The following is a 15,987-nucleotide window of genomic DNA, read 5'->3' as shown; positions in this document are numbered from 1 at the left end:
GAACTGATGGCTGGGTATCGGGAATGGGAATCTCGGCAGGCGGTGACCAGATTTTCATAGACTCACATTCGTTTAACAACATAATTTTCTCCTAGGAAACAGTTAGTTTGCCTTGACACATACTCCGAGTAACTCCCGAAAACAAAATACAAAAAACATCAGCAGAACCGCCGAATTAAGAAACCCGCTAATCCTTCCCAGGATTCTTTCAGTGCGTTTCGTCGAGTTGTGGTCGAGGATTCAAATTCAAAGGTTATATTGAAAATTATTATTTTCTATTTTGTTTTCCTTGCTCGACCACCAACCCAATCGCATCTAATCGCAAGGAGCATTCAGTCCAGTGCAAAAGAGACAAAAACTGACCAGATCTGGTCCGGATTATCCCCGTTTTGCTAAGGTGAGTGAGTGCCATGTGGCGGCATTTCCTACTCTGGGTTGTCCGTATGCAGCGATTATTACATCATATCCTAGCAGGCGTGTCGTTTGCTGTCGGTTGTAATGCATACAAATGCCTATCTGAGCTGCCGTCTCCCCGATTAGTCACTTTTTTTGTACGTTTGTAAGCTGCCGCCAGTTTTCAGAGTGGCGCCACGGGGATACGTGGAATAGCGTGGTAAGTGGGCGCCACATGCTCCACCATCGACCCCACTAACCGACTCCTCACCACCAGTTGTGCTCTACGTATATTTTTATATCATCATTGCGGAACCACAAAGCTCTCGACTACTTTCTAACTGAGGAACTGAATCAAAGGTGAGTTCAATTCAGCATATTCTGTATATTTGCGCTATGACTCTTTCCCGCATAAATTGATTTAAATAATATGTAGTTATCACCGACAATTATTACTTTATTTGCTAATACAATTTCCTTAATTTGTACGAATGCGTATGTCGTAGGACATAGCAGGACTAAAACTGTGTTTTAAGCTTCGATATATTTACATGGTCCCTACAAGCTGAACTTAAGCTATCCTTAATCCAAGTGCCATAAATAAGAGGGGGGGGGGACTGTTTGGTGCTATAACTCCGTGGTCTCCAGTTTTCGGGCCAGGATCTGAGCATTGTTGGTCATTTTGTCGATTTGGTTGTATAGATTAAAGTGCCGATTAAGATCATTGCTGTTGTTGAATAGTTTGGCAGTTCCCTTGAGCGTTTCGTGCATATCCTGTGTGGCCACGGCCAGAAAGTTATCATCCAAAGAGTCATGGCCACCAATACTATGGAGAAATAAGTGTTATATATTTAAGTAAGGGACGATTTAGTGATTTCCTCTATTATCGCACCTGCCACTTTCTTCTGATTTGAACCACTCGTTGTCGTAACCCTTTAGCCAAATAGGATTTGATCCTTGGACACTGTGCTTGTTGGTATTTGGCACTCGAGTGGCCGGCTCCTGAGCGTCTTGCAGGGACATCGAGGAGTGACCACCTAAATGGAATTTGTGTATTAAATATATTAATTTATCTTTTATCCTAATCGTTACTTACGGAATATATTGACTTTAGCGGCTCTCAGCTGCCTGCGGTATCCATTCCGTTGAGAGGCGCAAAGTGCTATAGTGACTACCAGTAGAGTGGCCAGAAAGAGGTTGGTGAAAATCAGCCACACGAATAAAGGACCTCGGCTGGGTCCCGCGGTCAGGAGCTGAGCCTCTGCCGCCTGCGTGTCCAGCACGTTGAGCTCTTTAAATAGCCCATTCAGGCTTTCGATGTGCGAGTCAATCAGTTTGAGCACCTCGGATACCTCGTAGATTGAGTTATCCTCCCGCTCGACTAGATGCATGTACAGATCCGTCTTTGTCTTGTCCACCGAACCATCCTTGTTCTCATGAACCTTAATCTCATCAATGTTTACAATCGATTCTGTTATGTTGCTCAGGGTGCTAAGGTATGGAAATAACATTAGAAGGGGGGTTATACTTTAAAATCAACTCAATATTTACTCTCTGAAGGAGTCCACTCGAGATCGCAGTTCGTCCGGCTGAAGTCTAAACACGAATCGCACCTTTTGGTCCTCTCTTAACAAGTAGATAAACACATGGGCCACATCCTTCATTCCTGAGGTGTCGTTGGCCAAAACGACGAAATCGAAATAGCCCTTCATTCCCTTTTGTGGGTCAAAGTTTAGCTGCACTTCTCCGGTTTCCTGATCGAGAAGGAAGGGAGCTTTGCGTACGTTCTCCAATCCCTCGGAAAGAGTCTGTCGGATTTCACCCACTTGGTAGTATCCAATCCTTCCATTATCTCCTTCATCTGCATCCGTAGCCTCCACTCGCATGAATTTTAAACCGAAATCAGCATTGGTCGTTATACCACCAGTAAAGATTTTAGAACGGAATCTCGGTGGATTATCGTTGATGTCCAGCACGCGCACCTTTACTTTTATTACAGTGCTATCTAGTTCTGGATGGGTTGTTGCCAATCCTCCGGTTGGATCCTCCTGACTACTGTCATAGGCTTCATACGATAACAGCTCTGCATCTTCTGGTCCGTATTCATTACTCTCTGTCGATCTCAATTGTCGAGAGTGTTTGAAACGATCATATCCAAACTGTTGGTTATGCACAATGCCTCCCAATCTATTGTTAATCTCGATTCCCATACGACGACGTTTTTCGCCACCAGATATAGAATCATTTCTACAATTCTCAGTGGCACGAACATAGAGCGTAAAATTGGCAATCACCTCGCGATCCAGTTCACGGTCAACAGTCAATATATGGGTTTCGGGATCGAGACGAAAGTATCCCGCTTCGTTTCCATTCACTATAAAGTAGCACACCTGGCTGGGCGTATCATTCGGATCGTCCAGTTCCAACTGATCCTTATCTATGGTGTCCGGTAGCTTTATTCTTTCGGATCCTGGATCCGAGTGCTCCGTGAAGTTTACGGATATTTCGTTAACCATAAACTGAGGCTCATAATCGTTAACATTCCGAACATAAATCGTTAGATCCAAGTCTGAACTCAGTGAGGTTGGCAATCCCTGATCATAGGCTTCTATACGTATCTGTAATGAAAATTATATCATATAGTATATTCTTTTGTGTGTTTATACTTTAAAATTTGTAGGTATAAGGAGATTTGGCATTTACCTCGTGAATCTTCTGCTTTTCGCGGTTAAGTTGTTCCTTCAGAAAGAGCTCCCCTGTGCTGCCGTCTACTTCAAACATTTTGTAGCTGCCCAATGGATCGGGTTTGAGTCTGTATCTCACCAAAGCATTCTGCCCCATATCCCCATCACTGGCATATGCCTGTAGTATCAGCGTTCCCACAGTCGCATTCTCCGGAATGCGAACAGTGGTGTTATGAAGTGGCCTCACAAAAACCGGAGCGTGATCATTGAAATCCGATACGCAAATATCCAAGGTGTTGTGCACAATATTGGCTGGAAGGCCCATATCTCGCGTAGTTATAGTAAGGCTATAGTTTCCGTATCTATTGCGCAAACTTTTGCTAGCGAAGATTTGGGCATTCCAAGCGTCTATCTGGCGCAGCTCAAACATACCTTTAAGTGCAAATATATTTAGTGATTGAAAGACTTATTCTCCTTCAAATCCTTACCATCTTTGTTACCCCGAGTGATGGCAAAATCGAGTCTACCATTTGGCGTAGTGGGGTCATCTGCATCCTTGCCCACTATGCTTGCCACTCGTTCATGCAACTCGTGATACTCAGTGATTAAAACACAACTCATGGGCAAGTCAACCTCTGGTGGATTATCGTTCTCATCGAGTATGGAAATGCTGAAAGAGCTAAATGAAATAAATTTGTCAAATGCTTAAATTTTTATAACTTACAAAACCTGTTTGAAGGCATTGCGACTTTCTCCGGCCAGGAATCCGAATTGATAGTTATCCCAGGCCTCGATAACCAGGTTGTAGGAATCCTTAGACTCCCTGTCCAAACGATCGGCCACCGTTAGCACCCCAGTGTCTGCATCTATGGTAAACTTTCCCTGCGAACTGATGCGATCCATCAGGAAGGTGATCTTGCCAAAATCTCCCGAATCCGCATCTCCAGCCTGGAGAGTGGCAACTCTGGTGCCTGGAGCTGCATTTTCACTAATCGTATAGTTCTTGCTGCCACCCACAAAGTAGGGATTGTTATCATTCTCATCCAGCACTGTTATATACACATCCACCAGTGAGGATCTTGCTGGAATTCCAGAATCCGTGGCCCTCACACTGAAATTTAGCCACTGATGCTGCTCATGGTCAATCTTGCTGGCCACCACAATTTCCCCTGTTTGCGGATCCAGATGCATTAGTGATCGGTACGTGGGATTTCCTTCCAGGGCATAGGTTATGGTGCGATTCTTGTCCACATCTGAGGCCAGCACATTCACAATCATTGCCCCGTTTATGCTGTTCTCCGTAATTGATTGACGGTAAAAGGGAAGTCGAAACTTTGGGTTATTATCATTTTCATCCAGCACTTGAATGCTCAGGAAACCCTCAGCGATTTGTCTGCCCTTGGCCGCAGCCAGATCCTCCACAGTAATGGCTAGCTTAATATGCTCGACTCTTTCGCGATCCAACAGCTTAACCACCTTGAGGGTTCCCTCGATGGAGTCCACCTCGAAGGCGCCCAAGAAGTCGTATTCGCTACTCTTCACCAGCGCCCCCTCTTCAGTTCGACCTTCGCAGTGTTCTGGGTTCAGTTTGTACCGCAGAATGGCCTTGTGGTCCAGGTCAGTTGCCTGAATGCGATACACCAGTGTGCCCACAGGCGTGTTCTCTAAGATCTGCAATGCTGGCATTTCCTTTAGCACAGGCGGCTTATTATTCACATCCTGAATGCTAATGTTCACCGTACATGTGGTCATCAACTGGGAATTGCCCAATCCACCATCCAAAGCAATCTGTGGTAAACAATTACGAAAGGGTTTTAATATTCTACAAAAAGGAATCTCTTTTGAACGTACCACTGACAGAGTATAGAGTGATCTCTTGCTCTCTGTGAGATCTGGATCTAGATTGGCTCCGTGTGCCACCGATATAACTCCCGTTTCCGAGTTGATGATAAACTTATCACCGGCACCCGTCTGTATGCGATACACCACCACATTGTTGGGTGCTGATCCATCTCGATCTATGGCCGTTACCTGCAGCACCGAGCTCCCACCTGGCAGATCCTCGGGAACCGTCTTTGCATAGAAGCTTTGCTGAAATATCGGCGCATTGTCGTTAACATCCTGCACGTAAATAAGAACAGGAACCACAGTGGAGAGCATTGGAATGCCCGAGTCTCGTGCTCGAACCAGCAGATCGATCTCTCGAATGCTAAAGGATCCACCCGTGTAAGGATCACTTCTGCGACTGCTCCCATCTACCAGTTCCTCGAAATCAAAACTGTGCACCGGACGCAGAAGGCCACTCTGGGGATCTATAGTGAAGTTGGAGCGGTACAGACCCTCGACAATCTCGTAGGTCACCTGGCTGTTCTCCGTGCCATTGAGATCCGCATCTCTGGCCTCCAATTGCAGAGGGGTTTCGAACTCAGCCTGATTCTCCAGCAACTTGGTCTCGTATTGCCGCTGAGGAAATGTGGGTGCGTTATCGTTCACATCCAGGATGTCTACGATTATTTGGGCCGTATTCCTGTTGCCCTGACCAGCGTTGTCGATGGCTTCCACGGTGAGATAGTGTCGTGAAATGATTTCACGATCGAAGGCAGTTCCACCTGCCTGTTTGATGGTTATCACTCCCGTAATGGGGTTGAGATTGAGTCTTAAAGGGGAAAGGTATGTTAGACCCGTATCATAGTTTTAATTTTAAAACTTACAAATGAGCGATTCCTCCTCTGAGGTTGGTGTAACGTATACCCATAGTTCCATAATCCCCAGAATCCACATCAACCGCCTGGACATGGGTGATGATTGTATCCTGCTCGCTGTTTTCCAAAACGCTCGCATTATAAATGGTTTGACTAAACTCTGGGAAGTTGTCGTTTTGGTCTCGTATAAAAATCTGAACATGAGCAGAACTATATAAGAGAAGATATATTTTAGACATTACTCTATATGCATTTTCCACACTATAAGCTTACCTCCATCGACTGGGCTCGTCGACCTCCCTGGCGAATATCGTAAAATTGACCTCGGTGAATTGTTCAAAATCGAGAGACTTTGAGTTCTTCACCCGCAGCATAAAGTTGGCCTCATTAACAGCCAACTCGGGTACGATCTCGAACAGATCGTTGGGCGGATCCAGAAACAAGCGGAAGGTGCCATTGTTGCCCTCATCGTGGTCGAAGACCACGTTTTGCACCTCCTCGTCGATGAAATTAAGCGGGGTATTGGTTTGGGCATTCTCGTTGACCTCACAACGATAGACTGTTTCTCCAAATGTGGGTATTTCGTCATTTACATCGCTTACAATGACCGTAACTTCGGTGCGTACAGTTGTGGGCGCCATTTGGGTATTCGACTTGGACAACTCGGTGGCCGAAATACGCAGGATATGAGCTCCATTCACCTGATCACTCTGCTCCTCGCGATCCAGTTTGGTTAGCGTGTGAACTATGCCTGTGTGCGGATTAATGTCGAACAGATCGTTGGCCTCCAGGGAATAGGCTATGGGATTATTGATCCCACGATCTCCATCTATAGCTCGAACTCGCAGAACTTTTGTGCCCACTGGAGCATCTTCGGCAATTCGGGCCACTGCCTGTACTTCTACGAACTCCGGCGGCTGATCCTCCAGATCCTTTACCTTCACCAATATGGCAGCAGTTCCCGTATTGATCGGTCCCTGATTGGCACGATCGATGGCCAGGACTCTCAGTTGATACAGACTCTTTCTCTCATAGTCCAGCTCCTTTTGCAACCTCAATATGCCCTTGCCTTGGTGCGTAGCTATGGAGAACACATCATTGTCGCCATCCAATTCTTGCAGATAGTAAACCACCTGGCCGTAGGCCCCTTCATCCGCATCCGTGGCCTCCAGAGTGCTGACCACTCCCGGTGCACTGCCCTCCGGTATTTCAATGGCATTTTGATAGGGCAGAAATGTGGGAACATTATCGTTTATATCCTCAACCAGGAGCAAAAAACTCTGGGTTACATAGTTGTGATCGCTGTAGTGACTGTCAGTCAGCGTTAGCACTATGGCATACTCGTCCTGCAGCTCCCGATCCAGTTCCTTGGCCAAAAAGATCTTGGCCTCGTTGCCACCCGTGTTCTCAATCCGAATGATCTCGCTATCATGCGAATTGCGCTTGCCAAAGGTCAGCGGATCGTTGTCCGGATCGTAACCCTTTAGCGTGTATATCAGGGTTCCTTACGAGGAAAAAAAAGTGCAAAAATTCAATCAAAAATTATTTACTATCTATCTTTTGCAGATTATTTATAGGAAATAAATGTAAAGCCATTCAGCAAAAGATGATTATACGGATAAGCAAACCATTTTTAAACACGACACATTGTCATTTTTGATATCTGGTCGAATTTATATTACGATTTTATTTTGCACAACTTCAAGATTAAGTATATTTAGCTTAAAATTGTTGAGACATGACACACTACCATTCTTTGTATAGATAATAAGTTTGCTATCTGATATTTCACATTTCTGCTTAGCTTTTGAAATAATTTTCTTTTTTTGTAATATATTAACTCTAGACTGGACTTACCCACTTTCGTTTCAGGACTCTCCTTCAGACGCAGTACAATCTCCGACTGGCCGTCGATAGCGAAACGCGGCGGTCGATTTGAGGCAACCAAGCTGATTAGTGTGGTGAGTATTATGACTTGGATGGATATGGAGCTTATATAACTAGAGAAACTTCGCCGCCTTTGTCCTTTTAAGCGCACCTTCTTGTAGTCCATGCTGTCGATTCCATTACCATTCGCCGGCGGCTGTGATTCGTTGTGCATCGTGTGTGGCGTTTGGGAACGACACCTTTGGGGTTACTGGTTATAATAATAACAGTCACTACCACATGACAGGTAGAATCGAGCGGCGACACCTAGAAAATAGACGAAGTGTTACGACAGAAGCCAAGTGGAGTGTTAACCCATTTTCCCCACATGTCGCACGTTTTATGGGCCGTGATCTATGACCCGCTGGCAGTTTCGCTCGAGAAGCTAACTTAAAGTGGAGGGAAGAATCCACCAGAGAAGTTCTGTGCTCGTTTGCCCAAAAAAAAAAAAAAAAACAGAAACAAGAAGTGAATTGGGTCGTGCATTAAGAAATCCGAATGGAACTGGACTCGCAGTCTGCGTGTCTACAGGTGTTCTATATGTTGTCCGTCTTTTCTGCGTGAGAATTGGCCAGTGGATTGGCTGAGGCAGATCTTTGCGAAAGTTTTATGCTCAAATTAATTAAGCGTCAGCTCTTTATTGGCTTTATACTTCAGTTGAGTTTACTTAAATGCTGGCTCAGCGCCAGCCTGGAATTCCGCTAAAGAAATTTTATGGGTTTCTTCACAGCTGCCTTTGGGTTTTGATTGTTATTTTGTTCGCGGTTTAACGACCGGAACGTTTTCTAAACTGCCCGGCAATTATTACAATTTTGGCTTATTCATGTGCCAGATTTGTCTCATTGCAAATTTCAAACAAATTGCGAATAAGTTCTCGCTCAAGTGGAGTGAAAATTGAAAGTTGTCTTCGAAAGATGAAGCTATCACGAGCTTAAAGAAAACCGCATTTGCGAATATTTTTAATGATGTTGCTACACTTTTGGAAAAACTTCCATCGCCAACGGCTTATCTTTTCACAGAGGGGGGTGCGTGTGAAAAATGCATTTGTAGAGCGATGACTGCATCTGTCAAATGCAGATGCATATATGCATTATTAATGCCATTGTTCGCGAGTTCAACTCGGTTAGGCTCATTTGCAATCGGAGCTGCGGATCCGCAAGATTTGCCAACTGTGGTTCATTGATTTCGCAATTGCCGCACGGCAATTTCTTAATGGGCTGCCATCGTAAATGTCTCCGTGGATGGTAATTGATTTACCTGCCACTGCAGGTTGCATCAACCTCTTTATCGCCGGGAAAAATCGCGGCAAGCAGCCAGCAAGGTCGCTAGAGAGTCGCCTTAACTGATCACGGTTAAGTGATTCAAAAGTAATCACAATCTGCGCCTGATTTCGCTTTCAACACGCGCCGCATGCAACATTTTCAATGGTGCGACTGCCACTAACACAACTTGTATCTGTATCTGCCGCATCTTCTGCTTTTGGGCGGCTAATTCTCTCCATCGCCGTCCGCGGATAATTATCCATGCATCCGTGGCCAGCATGTTTGTGTAACGTTGGCAATTGGGTTGTTTGGTCAGTTGGACGATGCAGGGATTTTGGATGCTCTGCTGCCCAGGCAATTTCATGCTGCACTGGCTCAGTCGAATCGGGGTTATCATAGCTGTCGATTATTTACGATGGGTAAATGAAGAGAACACTTCGCTCGGTACATAAAATTGTATGCTTTTGTTCTGCGTACAGATATTGTTATTCATGTGTTTTTTACAACACCCATACGCCTTTGCATTTTCGGCGATCTTATAGCTTTCTAATTAGTTCAATTTATATAAATGAAATGAAATCAAAATACGGTTAAGAAATAGAGGAAATGCGAGGGGTGGAAGTTCCGCCACACTTTTCATTAGCCTAATATCTGGGCTATCACTTCCCTTCAAATAGCCCATTCAAAATCGCATTTAGTTTAGTTAACTCCATTAGTGGCAAACACACTCCCACTTTCTTGCTGCCAATTTTCCACACAGCTAAAACCCACTGAATTAAGGCAAATTAATAAGTTACGCCGCCTCGGCAAGATCGGCAGGGCTCTGCTCTGCCATTTCCCCTCCAGATTTACGTAAGTGGAAAGTGGCAAAAGTGGCTGAGGCTGCTGAGGAGTCGCCGAAAGTCAAGCAAAACACTTGGCCCAGCCACCATGACGACGGCGCCTTTCCGCAGTTCAGATATGTAGCTCTGCGACCTGCAAGATACACATGTGATGTATCTCAATCCGAAACCGAGCGAATTTCGGTGCTAATGACTCTGGTGGCAGCAGGGTTCATGCTTGGACAAGTTCTGACCCCATCCGAGTGGGCCAAAAAGTGAAATCCTTTGCGAAAATGTGTCCAACGTACGCGCTGTAACCAACGTCGGTTGGCGTCGCCAATCTTGCGGCTTTTTGGGTTAACCGCAAACAAACCTGGTGGCAGCTCCAAGGTAATCGCCACCGAAATGGAAATCCCAATAAACAATTTTGATTTGTCTGCCGCTGTGACGAGTTTCCCGATCTCTTTCACCGCCCCCCTTTTTCCAGCAACAGTATAATCGCCGGTTCATGACTTTCCAAGCCAGCCAGGGGCTTACTTAATTATATTAAATATTTTAAGCCCGCCTGAGAGCAACAGTCACATATGTACACTCGAAAAAATAAGTGCTCTGCTTTGGGTCAATATATGTATGTTTAGCTAATATCAAAACTAATCTCAGAAATCTAAGAAACCTTATAGATCAGGGAACTATCCAAAAATCATAGAAATTCATGAGAAAAACATAAAATGTTAATAATACGATTAATGAGAAGTCGTTGATATCAACCCTTCTAAAATATATCAATATTTTTTTCCGAGTGCAGCCATGGAGATCGAGATTGGCGGGAATCGTGTTGTGACCAATGTTGCCTCCAGTTTCCGGCCCGCGAGCAAACAATCGGTCCCCTGGCGTTCAGGCGTTCCGAGTACTCCAATTTGAACACTTCCTCCCCCGTATTAGGGCCCTTTTGTCATGCCCATCGATTCCGATATGTGCGGCACTCCGACAGTCAAGTTCAACGCCAGCAGCCAACGATTGTTTGCTGGTGGCTGGCTGGCAAACAAAAGGAGCTCGAGCTGGATTGGGCGGTGGGGCAGGAGAGTTTGGGGAGCTGACTCCGTTGCGGTGGCATGGTTTTTGACTCATAGCCCGGGTTCAAGCGACGCCCGCATCCGTCTCACTATTCGAGCCAAGCTCTCCGAGACTTGGCTTAGATGTTATACTATTGTACTATGCATTCATAGCTGGTGTCGTGAGCAATTTGTCCGTTACACTCCGGCTCCTTTTCTGGCTTAAGTTTTTGCACTTTTCTATTTGCATCTGCTTTGCAAGTATTTCTACATTTTGGGGTAATTACACAATTTTTATTGGACTGGCTGGTCTTGGAAGAGCAGCCAAGTCCTTGACACGAGCTATGGCCTTAGTGGCAGTATTACAAGAAGAGCAGAAGTCAGCCAACCCTTCGAAGTTGAACTTCAGGCTCCAATGCACTTGAGGAGCTTGTAAAGTGCGAATTTACTACTCGAGAGTTATGGCAAACATTTAACAATATTTTAATGAGCCAATAGATATTTCTAGGATCATTAATATTTAATTCCATTTAATGCTATTAATAGTTTGATTATAGGAGAAGATCTTCTTGGTACAAATATTTTTACATACCGTGGTAAAAGGGTATATAAACTCTGGTACTATCTTTGAGCTCTTTTTCTTTCCGTAAAGTGTTTTGTTTATGTTTTTTCACCCCCAACGACTGCTTGCAAGGAAACCTCCTAACTTCCCACTTTATCGAAGGAAAGTCGCATGCCAGGACAGGAATGCAGACCGGTTTCGCTTACTTACCCCCGTATAAAAGATAGATATTCCTATAGTCCGAGTATCCTTTGGCGGTTTTCTGGTTGGGGTCCTTTTCCCTATACAATTTTTGAAGCCAGCGAACAGTGACACACTCGAGTGTCTTTCAGCAAGTGTCTTTCACCAGAGAACTGACAAATTTCGTGGCTGACACATATTTTCGAAAAGGCTTCGACGTCACTGGTAATTAGGCATAAGTCAAAGAACCCCGCAAAACACACATATGGAGTACACGATGAAGCCGCATAAAATAAACGTGTCGCACGCTTCGAAATTGGGCAATGCACGAACCGGAACTCGACTTTAAAGAGCGGTGTTTGTGGTAAGGGGCCTCGAAACCTGGATGGTGGTCAGATCACTTGATGACACTTTAAGCCGACAACGGAACGTGCCGTAGAACACGCAGAGTTTCGAGTTCTTGGCCAAGCGAATAAATTACGTTGGAGGCTATTTTGCACTTTCGTAAGCCGAAAACCGAAAACCGTTGAGTGTTTATTTCACGGAAAGCCAATTTTGAACGAAGTGTTTACCGCAACAGCCGCTCGACGACTGACGTTGAGTTTGGAAAACAAGCTAACGAGACTTTGCAGCTCAACTGGAATCGAGTTATCGCCGGAATGGCATGGCAACCCTGTTGCGGGAGAGACAGATATAGCCGGGTCGTAACTAAAGAGAGAGAAACGCACCAGAGGCACGCGAGTAATTAGCCAACCGTAAATTCCACCGGCAAGTGGGCGGTGGGTGAGCTCTGTTTGTTTACAATTTGCGAGCTCGTTTACTGGATCGCAAGTGGGTGCTCACTGGAAGGCTGGAATGGTGGTCAGCGGAAACCGGAAGTGCGTGCGCTTATGCAATTTTGAAGGTTGAGCTTTCCATCGCAAAAACCAATTTTAGTTTGCTTAGCATCAGTTGATAATCTTTGAAACCTTGAACTTTTTTGGATCGGTTTTCTCTTAACCTAATAATTTCAGTACTGTCATTCTAATTTGTCATTAATTTAATCCAGTGATTTGCCATATCATATTGACAGATACGTAACGTCATTATTTTTCCTAGAATAATATGTCCGTGAGTCGAGTGACTATGATGCGAAAGGGCCACTCCGGGGAGGTAGCACGCAAGCCCAACACTGTGGTGGTGTCGGTTCCACCGCTGGTGAAGAAGTCCAGCAAGAGCCGCTCGTTCCACTTCCGCTATCTGGAGCTGTGCCGGGCCAAGAATCTGACGCCGGTGCCGGAAATCCGCAGCAAGTCGAATGCGACCACCACCTTTCTGGAGCTGTGCGGCGATAAGCTGGCGGTCAGCGATTGGCAGCTCCTAACCGAGGCGCTCCACTATGATCTCGTGCTCCAGCAGCTGGTGGTGCGCCTGCGACGCACATATCCACAAAGTAGGTGATCTTTGGTAGTCTGCTACTCTGTATGGAATGTGAATTATACCATTTCGTTTATTCATTTTTTTCGGCAGCCAACATTGATCCCATTGACACCGAGAAACGAGCCCGACTTTTTCGCCAGCGGCCAGTGATCTATACTCGCTTCATATTCAACAGTTTGGTCCAGGCGATTGCCAACTGTGTTTCGAGCAACAAAAATCTAAGTGTGTTGAAGCTGGAGGGATTGCCATTGCAGGATGGATATATCGAGACCATTGCCAAGGTGCGTTGAAAAGTTTTGCGGTCGGGATCACGTTTCCAAGTACACACATATATCCAATCCATTCACAGGCACTGGCAGACAACGAATGCCTCGAATCAGTGAGTTTTCGCAAATCCAACATTGGCGATAAGGGCTGCGAGGTGGTGTGCAACACAGCCAAATACCTGAATCGCATCGAAGTGTTCGACCTCTCTGAATGCGGACTTACTTCCAAGGGAGCCGAGCACGTGGCCGACATGCTCAAGGTAATCTCTTAATCCCTGTAGATCTTTTTCTTTCTTTCTAGAAATATATCCTGGCGTTTTCAGTAGTATATGATGAAATTCCATTGCATATTTTTATTACCCTTCTTAATGGTCTTCCTATAACTGCGTTTATGTTTTTTATGTAATCAGATGCAAAAGATCACCCGTTTCACGGAGGGATGGGAGAAGTCCCTCCGCTACCGTAGCGTCGATGTGAACACGATTGGCGGTCTGCGCACGGTTTTGTTGGCTGACAACCCGGAGATTGGCGACGTGGGCATCCGGTGGATAACCGAGGTGTTGAAAGAGGATGCTTGGATAAAAAGTACGTAGAGTCCGAATAGTGCGATCCATACAGTTCAAATACCCCACAGAAATCGACATGGAGGGCTGCGGCCTGACGGATATCGGGGCAAATCTAATTCTCGATTGCCTGGAGCTGAACACGGCCATTACGGAGTTCAATGTGCGAAACAACGAAGGAATCAGTAAGTTCCTGCAGCGAAGTATCCATGATCGTCTTGGCTGTTTACCAGAGGAGAAACAGGAGCCAGAGTATGATCTCAGTTGCGTCAACGGGCTACAGAGCCTGCCCAAGAACAAGAAGGTCACCGTCTCTCAACTGCTGTCCCACACCAAAGCATTGGAGGAGCAGCTCTCCTTCGAGCGAACGTTGCGCAAGAAGGCCGAGAAGCTGAATGAGAAGCTTAGCCACCAGCTCATGAGACCCGACTCCAATCACATGGTTCAAGAGAAGGCCATGGAGGGAGGATCACAAACGAACATTTCGAGGGAATATGTGGCGCGGAATGATGTTATGCCAGAAGTCATCAAAAAGTGGGCTAGCTCTCAATTCTCAATTCAATGCCTATCTGATTTGAGTATTTCTTCACAGTTCCCAAAGCTACCGCCAGTCGCACTTCAACCGGCTGGTCAACAGTGCGGCCACCAGTCCCGAAGTCACACCCCGCAGCGAGATTGTCACATTGCGCAAGGAGCAGCAGCTGCAACGTCAACAACCCCCACCAATGGAGGTCAAGCATCTTTCCTTGGAGCAGCAAATCCGAAATCTGCGCGACGTGCAGAAAAAGGTGGACTTGGACGTGGAGGAAGAGGAGGAGGAGGAGGAGGAGGAACAGCAGGCGGAGGAAAGTCAATCCGAGTCGGAGCCGCAGAACGAGGAGCAACAGCATTACGAACAGCAAATGCAGGTCCAACGCAAACATCTCCAGGTGCGCAAGGTTCGCAGTGAGATTAAGTATGTGGAAAACAATCCCAAGGAGGCAGCCAAAAAGAATCGCGAGTCCAAGTCGGACCATGAGTTTGCCAACGAGAGAGATGTGAGTAGTATCCACAATATAAATTAACCAGTACTAGCAATTTATTCTCCTGTACGATAACCCATCTTATCCCCACAGTTCAAGCTTAATCCCTCTGTTCAATTCGAGACGGACATTGGCGACAATGTGATGGTCAATCCTGGCCACCGATACGAGGGCGGCGGGGGCGATACGGCCTATGTCTACAACTATGAGCATGAGCAGCAGCAGCAGCCAGTCAAGCGGGGCTACGAGCACGGCTATGTGGTGGGCGTGGGTGACGGATCCCACAGGAGGCAGAGGCAATCTCAACTGGTCGAGGCTTTGGTGCAAAAACGTGTCCCAGGCGCCAGCGATGGACATGTGGCGCAGTTCGTTAGCAATCTGGAACGACAAGCGAATGCTGGTAAAACGGGGAAAAAGCGCCTTAAACCTCGGCCTGAGGACGATCTTCAGGTACCAGTCGGCGACATGCACATGGAGTCGTCGTATATGTCCCGCTCCGAAGAACTCTCCTCAACGGACGTTACGCTGGAGAACTCAGACTACGAGACGGAGGCGACGGACTCCACGTTACTTAGTAGCTCGAAATACTCCTCCATGCATGTCTTTGTGCGGCGCAAGCAATCGGAGTCCATGTCACTCACAGAAGAGGCCGGCGACGGAGATGCCGGCGGTGGTGGAGGCTCTGGCGATTTCGGCGACCAAAATGTCATATCCCCGGCCAATGTCTACATGTCCCTGCAGCTCCAGAAGCAGCGGGAGCAGAGCGCCTAGGGGTCGTGACTTTAGGTTCCTCCATTCAAAATCCCCGCAGCCATTCGCAGCCGGAGCAGCGACACCACAGCTGGCTGATACGCCGAGCAGTAACAACAACAACACCACTACCACCACCATCACACCCACAACAAAGCAGCCAACTCGATTCGATAGGATCCCCACTGGGAGAGCTAAATTTGCAGTCATACTCCCGGGCAGTAGCAGTAGAAAAGGGAACCTGCTCCTTTTTGCACGTCCTGCCATCTGCGAATTCAAGCTGCACCAAAAATGTACAAAAATATACTTTGGTCTTACTAATTTCCATTAAAGATTTATTATTTGTGTGCTCCCTAAGCGAGTTTGTTGGACCTTATTTTCGGAT

The 15,987-nt window shown here is 46.2% G+C and overlaps 2 protein-coding genes across 2 annotated transcripts; one reads left to right on the top strand and one right to left on the bottom strand.

Moving 5' to 3' along the window:
* Nucleotides 1-69: 69 nt before the first annotated feature.
* On the top strand, nt 70-15,957 carry CG7886 (uncharacterized protein). The gene is made up of 11 exons (NM_142121.2): nt 70-397; nt 475-613; nt 671-753; nt 7,652-7,740; nt 12,681-13,014; nt 13,092-13,282; nt 13,351-13,527; nt 13,678-13,852; nt 13,902-14,364; nt 14,423-14,867; nt 14,946-15,957. The coding sequence occupies exons 5-11, from the start codon at nt 12,687-12,689 to the stop codon at nt 15,621-15,623; spliced, it is 2,457 nt and encodes an 818-aa protein (NP_650378.1). The 5' UTR covers nt 70-397; nt 475-613; nt 671-753; nt 7,652-7,740; nt 12,681-12,686; the 3' UTR covers nt 15,624-15,957.
* On the bottom strand, nt 857-12,155 carry Cad88C (Cadherin 88C). The gene is made up of 12 exons (NM_169594.3): nt 11,613-12,155; nt 7,637-7,972; nt 6,053-7,283; nt 5,789-5,989; nt 4,929-5,733; nt 3,802-4,865; nt 3,566-3,747; nt 3,097-3,509; nt 1,945-3,011; nt 1,490-1,884; nt 1,286-1,430; nt 857-1,219 (listed from the first exon to the last, which is right to left on the bottom strand). The coding sequence occupies exons 2-12, from the start codon at nt 7,878-7,880 to the stop codon at nt 1,021-1,023; spliced, it is 5,946 nt and encodes a 1,981-aa protein (NP_731930.3). The 5' UTR covers nt 7,881-7,972; nt 11,613-12,155; the 3' UTR covers nt 857-1,020.
* Nucleotides 15,958-15,987: the final 30 nt, after the last annotated feature.

Source organism: Drosophila melanogaster, chromosome 3R, assembly GCF_000001215.4.
Source record: "Drosophila melanogaster chromosome 3R".
NCBI classification, from domain to species: domain Eukaryota; kingdom Metazoa; phylum Arthropoda; class Insecta; order Diptera; family Drosophilidae; genus Drosophila; species Drosophila melanogaster.
This window is presented reverse-complemented; position numbering and strand designations above follow the sequence as displayed.